Here is a 6,720-nt window from a genome sequence, read left to right on the forward strand (position 1 = left end):
TTCGAATCAGCGAACTAAACAGACTTACGCTTAAGATCGTTTGATTTAGTAGCATTAAAAATTTAAGTGGGATAGAATTTAAAAATAGATTGTGTTGTATAGAAAAAATATGAGTAGTTACTAATTTGGTATACCTACACTAAAATTTTAGTGTTAAATAATGTCAAATAATAAAAAAGAAAAGAAAACTATTTCTAATTTAGATTTTCTTTATCATATTTCCGATATGCCTCAGATTTTTTCGCCTTTCCTTCTTTTAATTTTTTGCTTTTCTAGTTTTTTTTTTTTTTTTTTTGTTTAATCCAACTCACGCTTGTAATTCCCACCTAATGGTCTCTAGCGACCGGAGGGGAGAGTGAGGTAGTCCCCACCCCACTCCTTCATAACAAAACGACGACTAACGACCAACTCTTCTAAAGCCGTCTAAACGGCCATCAGTCCTAGCTTTTCCCCACCAGCCGTTAAAACGGAAAGATAACGCTTCTTGTGGGGGGCCCACTCCCACCCAAAGACCGACCCAGTCAGAAGGCCCAGTTGTCGCTTTCTTACTTCAAATCAAACAAGGCGGCCCAATCCACGCGCTCACGCGTCTACGAAGGTCGGTGCGAAACCAAAGCTCACGTTATTCTCGGCTATTCTTTTCCTCTCTGTCTATCTTTCTCTCTCCTCTCTCTTTCGCTCTCTAACCAGTCTCTCTCTATATATGACCCTTCCTCGTCGGACAAGAAGAAATTGAGCCCGTAGTGCAGAAGAGAAAACCCAAGGGAAAATAAAAATCCACCTCCTTCTCCCTCCTTCCGACAAGGAAGAAGTGGTTCCAAAAGAAAAAAGAGAAAAGAAAAACGATTAAGGAGGACCATTTCACGTTCAAATCTTTTGATTTTTGATTTTTGTTTGTAATTTTTCCTTTTGTATAAACCTTGGGGTGTTTTTTTTTTTTTTTTTAATTTTTCCTTTTGTATAAACCTTGGGGTGTTTTTTTTTTTTTTTTCACACCGGGATCCATGGCGACCGAGGTGTTGAGACCGCATGACTGGTTGACCGAACGGATTAGAGTCACTCCGGCGGCGTATTCTCGCCGAAAAAGCTACTATGGAAACCCTAACTCGAGTTCTAACAGCTATAACAATAATTTCAATAGTTGCAGTACCGCTAACCCTAGATCTAGCCGGAGACCCGCGGTGAGGCCGGAGAGGCTGCCGGAGCAGAGGCGGAGCTCGTTCTCGAAGAGATCGAGCTCCGATGACCTCAAGGCGGTGAAGACGATGGAGAAGGTGACGATCCTGAGGCGCGGGGAGTCGCTGGAATCGAAGATCAAGAGCTCCGGCGAGGCGGCGCTGAAGAAGGAAGGCGGCGATCTGGTCGTGTGTGGGATCCAGAGGCTGGGTCCGGCCCCGGAGATGGTGCCGAAGAGGTTGGGGATCGTGGATCTGAGGGTTCCGGTTGTCGGAAACTCCGACGTTTACGCCGGATCGGCGTTCGCGGTCTCGCCGGCCCCGAGCTCGCTTCCCCTGCCGTCGTTCTCCAAGAAGAAACAGGGACCTCCATCCCCCGCCGCCGTCATCGTCGACGACTCCGCCACCAGAGATCTGAGGCGTTTGCTTCGGATCGATTGAAGAAAACAAAATCAATATCAAAATCAACAAGGTGAAGATGCAAGTTTGAAGATCAGAAATCTCTCTGTCTCTCTCTCTCTCTCTCTCTCTGTTCTGCGAATTTCGTCTCTGTCAGGTTTTCTTTCGGTTTCGAGGTCTAATTCTTTCGTGGTTTTTTTCAAAGCGGAGATATATAGATCCGAAACCAGGAAATTGCAGAGCGAATTTAGATGTTATTAAGCCTTTATCTATCGTCTTCTTCCGGGGTTGTTTATGGGTTAAGGGGTCTAATCTTTAGTAAGGGAAAATTGGGTGGGTTGATATGTAATATTGGGGAAATAGTTTTCAGTTAAAAAATGGTTCATCTGGGCTGTGCATGTTGTTCTTCTGCTCTGTTTGTGGAATTTGTAAACGGGTAATATGTCTATCCTTTTTGTCTATTGTAAAGGAAGATGAAAATTAGGGGGCAAAAAGAAATTATGGGCAGAATTTGATATTTCTTAATTGCCTGTCTTCCGTTTGTGTTTAGATAAAATTTGTGTATCTCTCCTCTGTATTATGCAAGTATAGGTAGCTTTGTAATGGAGGGTGATTGCTGATTAGTGATTAGTCCTCTTGTTAATAAAATCATATAAGATGTTTTCAGATTAAAATCGTTATAGCTTTCATCTTCTTCTTCTTCTTCTTCTCTTTTCTGTTTTGAGTTTTTGAAGGATTTTAATTCCACTCAAATTGGGCATGAATTGATTAAAACAATTGGGCAATCATTATATTTTCTCTTATTTTGTATGTGTGAGATGAGTATTAAAGTGGCAATATAATTGTTGGGTTTTGTGACAGTTTTTTTTTTTTTTTTTTAAGATGAATGATGATCAACAAGTTCTTATCAGATTCAGTGTGGGTTTTGTTTGTTCTTTCTCTGTGTGGTTGGAAGGTTGGTTAGGTACAGGGGTGGAAATTTGTATTAGGGGTTGGGTTTGTGCTGTGTTGACACAAATATAATCGATATGTTTATTAATCGCGTTGAAATATAAAACTCAAATACTTTGTATATTAACGGATTGATACGAATAATTCAATTATTAAATCGTTTATAAACGTGTCATCTTAATTCATTGATTATATGTCAATCTGTAAATAGATTGTGTTAATTTATATTTGAATTTATTTTTAAATCTGTTTATAAAATAGATGATAAATGCATCATATTAATTTATTTTTGAATTTATTTTTAAATTTATTTATAAAATATGTAATAAAAGATTATGTATTTATATTATTTAAATATGACACGTTTAATAAATAAATTATGATAAATTAATTGTGAATTAATAAGTTAATTTAAAAATAACATGTTATTTAATCGTATTTTATAATTTTAATTTAATTTTAATTTATATTTATTTATAATAAATAATTTTAATTTAATTTTAATTTATATTTATTTATAATAAATTTAAATTTATTAATTTTATATAAATTTTAAGTCGTGTCATATTGCTAATCAGATTGTAGCTCTTAACTACCATTATAAGTTGAGCTGTCCCTGTAATGGGTATGGGATTTGCTCAAATCCACTTACATTGTTTTGAATGTCGTGACAGCTTGAGATCCCGGCTGTTTCAAAGGGGCATCTTTTGGATATTCCAGCGAGGACCAACAACAGTAGCAATTAACAAACGACAAAAATTGTTTCGAGTTAAAAGAAAAAAAGGGATCAGTTAGGTTTTTTTTTTTGTCAGATTTACATAAAAGTACGTAAAAATTAAAAAATATATCATGTCACCGTATTTAAAAATCTCTCAAAAAGAAAAATGATTAAAATTGTTTTGGTAGAAGTTGGTAAAAGATGAGAGAGTGAGCAATTTTGCTTTTTCTCAAACTTTTTTTGTTACCGATTTCTCAATCGGTGTGTAAAAATAGGAAAGCCTCGTCTTACTTTAGTAATTATTATCTCGTAATAATTATTGTTAAATTAGCATATTTTTTGAATTTTAATTAATATATACCTTGATGCAAAGTGGGTTTTTTTTTTTTTTTTTTTTTTCGAATGAGTGCAATCTGTGGATCCTAGAAGAAACAGCTTAACCTGTATGCAAAAAGTAATTTATGGAACATTTTCCCCCCCAGATTGGTTGTCTCAAAGCTGTTTATTTTTTGATAGCTGGAAGAGAATTTGCAAACACCGAGGAAGCGAAAGGAAGAAAAAAAAAGGAAATGAAATTGCAAACCAACTGCTTTGGAAAATGATTTTTAAGAAAATTGACACTTTAACTTGTTTTGGACCAGAATACAAATTCCAAATTGATGACTTCACATTTTTATTTGTAACGTAAATTAAAAAAGGAATCTTACATATTAGAGGGTCAACAACACCTATCGTGAGAAGGTGACACCTAAATTTCCTTGTATGTAAGGACAAACAATTTTCTTTTTTCCTTTTTTTTTGCTGTTATTTTTTTTTTAGTGAAAACAAACAAATTTTTATTTGAGTTGACGTTTGTTTCTTATATTTATTTTTTATTTTGAATCATAATTCATAGTTCTCTACAGTATTTTTTTTATAAAAAACACGTAAAACGAGAATAGTTTTGAATTATAATTTTGAATACATAAACTAAACGTAAATTAATTATTCACTTTCGATTTATTTGTATTTTAGAATCAAGATTAGAATTATTTTTGATTTATTTGTATTTTTTATGAGAGAAAATACTGTAACGAACTATGAACTATGATTCAAATCAGAGTACGAATCATCCAACCAACGTGTATAGCCGTGACTCAGCTGTCAAGCGTGTGGACATTGGCTTGGCTTTTTCAGTCTCTTTTTTGCGTGTGGACATTAGTCTCTATGGAAGAAATGAATTTATAATTACATAACAGCCAGTAAATTAATTATTCATTTAACTAAATACTGATTATTCTAGCAAAAAAACTAAATACTGATTATTTTTGTTTTGGTTTATATATAAATATATGTATGTATATATATATATAGAATGGCGATTATTTTGTTAAGAAAATCAGTTATCTAGTTAACAAATTGTAGACTTTTGTCTCTTTAATCAATTACTTACCTAATAACTATAACATCGTTAAGAAAATCAGTTATCTAGTTCGGAGCAATAATCAGTTTTTCTAGTTAACAAATATATATTTTTTTAATCATGATGTTGAAAAAATCCAGCCATTTCCTCAACATGGTGTGATTCTTGGGTGGGCATAAATCTTTTGTGTAAATTAGGCTTAGTACTACGAAATTTATGACCTATTTAGTTCCTTTAATTTATAGATTTGAATATATTTTTAAATTTATTTAAATTTTTATAAGAGAAAATACCTTTGTTGATTCAAATCTATTATATAAAACAAACAAAGACAGTTATTCATGTGTGTACCATTTTTAGGTGTGAAATCACTCAAAATCTTCGTCGTTATGACTCAATAGGCCCAACAAAATCCTAGGGTATACTGATCTTCTCTTCGTTTTAAAATTTGTCAGTGGTTTTCTGATTTCTAGTATCTATGTCGTTTCTTAATCTTGCTGTCGTATTGAAATTCTTCTCGTTTTATTGTTTGTTGTCGTTTATCATTTCAATGTAGTTTTCATCTTCTAGTTGCCTCATTCGTTTGTTTGAAAAATTCTCATTCGTTGTCTATGTGGGTTTTCATTTTATTTTCGTATTTTATATTCTTGTGGCATTTTTCCTTGTGACAATAAGTGTTGTTTCACGTTTGTTGTCGTTTTCACGTTGCCTTTGTTTTTGCGAGGTTTTTTGGCCTTTTCGTCTTATGTTTGATACTCGTTTGTTATTTTGAGTATGGTTCGATTTTGACACTGTTTGCTAGTCCTCCCGGTGTCATTTGGAAGTCGGTATCGTTTTCTGTCAGCTTTTTTTTTTTTTTTTTGGTGTTGTTCGTACAGTTATCGTTGTTATTAAGGGTGCATTTAGAATAAGAATCTGTATCATGGTTCGGATTAAGTTCGTGGCTCGTTACAGTGTTTTTTTTCAAAAAAATACACGTAAATTGAGAATGATTCTTAATCATATTTTGAATCTATAAACCAAACGTCTTCTAAAACTGCTTGTCGTTTTACATTATGGGCAGTTTCTTGTCGTTTTTGATATTGCTGTCGTTTTTTGTACTAAAGCCTGATTCATAGCAGGAAAATATATACTTTAAAATGGCTTGTCTTATTTGTGGCCAATGTGGGACATCGTTATGAGTCTTATGACTATAACTTGGCAGCCTTCTTCCTTTGCCAACTCTTTTTTGATAATCCAATTTTGGGGAGGGAAAAAAAAAAAACACAACTAAGGTTAAAAAAACCAATTACTATAACTGTTTTATTTTTCATATAATGTAATATAGATAATGGTCTCATATATAATAAGTATCTCTCTTTTGCTATACACACGCATATATGCATATAATGTAATATATATAATGGTCTCATATATAATTTAAGTCATGAAATGAAGACACACGGTTTCCAGCAAACTTGGTTACACGAGGGTATCTAAGAGATAGCAATTCCCATCACGCTTACTGAAAGAACAAAAAAATGAGTGATCGTGAGAAAAAAGTTTAGAATCAAAATTAAAGAGACAAGATGAGAGTGAGATGAGAAATTAAGAGTGAATTGTTATGTGAGATTTAAGGTAGAATTAAAGGGTATTTATAGGAGATTTTTTAGATTTTTTCGGATTGTGACCGTTGGGCCCTTCGCGGGGCCAACGGTCACAATAAAAATGGGCTGGAGGGCTTTTCCACGGGCTTGGGCTGGGCTGAACACTGGCCGAGTCCGGGCTTGGGCCAAACTAGGCTTGGGCCGAGCCGTGAGCCTTCACGGGCTAGGACCGGGCTTGGGCAGCGGGCTGAGAATCTGAGGGCCAACCCTAGCCCACCAGACTTGCCGGCCGGCACAGCCCGTAATAGTACCGTACTGGGCCGTGCCAAACCTGACACTGTTACGAGTTGGGCCGGGCCGTACATGGACGGCCCGGCCCATTTGACACCTCTAAGCTTACATGTTTTTAAGTGTAGTATATGTAGCTGGAAAGACTTGTACCGGCAATCTTATTGCCAACTTCATCTGATATATATATATATATATATA

General features: G+C 34.7%; 1 protein-coding gene across 1 annotated transcript; it reads left to right on the plus strand.

Moving 5' to 3' along the window:
* Nucleotides 1-933: 933 nt before the first annotated feature.
* Nucleotides 934-2,248, plus strand: LOC21394553. The gene has a single exon (XM_010107376.2). The coding sequence runs from the start codon at nucleotides 1,005-1,007 to the stop codon at nucleotides 1,614-1,616; it is 612 nt and encodes a 203-aa protein (XP_010105678.1). The 5' UTR covers nucleotides 934-1,004; the 3' UTR covers nucleotides 1,617-2,248.
* Nucleotides 2,249-6,720: the final 4,472 nt, after the last annotated feature.

The sequence above is a fragment of the Morus notabilis genome, unplaced genomic scaffold (genome assembly GCF_000414095.1).
Source record: "Morus notabilis unplaced genomic scaffold, ASM41409v2 Scaffold38, whole genome shotgun sequence".
NCBI lineage: Eukaryota > Viridiplantae > Streptophyta > Magnoliopsida > Rosales > Moraceae > Morus > Morus notabilis.

Coding starts and splice junctions, on each gene's coding strand:
- LOC21394553 (XM_010107376.2), top strand. CDS start 1,005: ATGGCGACCGAGGTGTTGAGACCGCATGACTGGTTGACCGAACGGATT.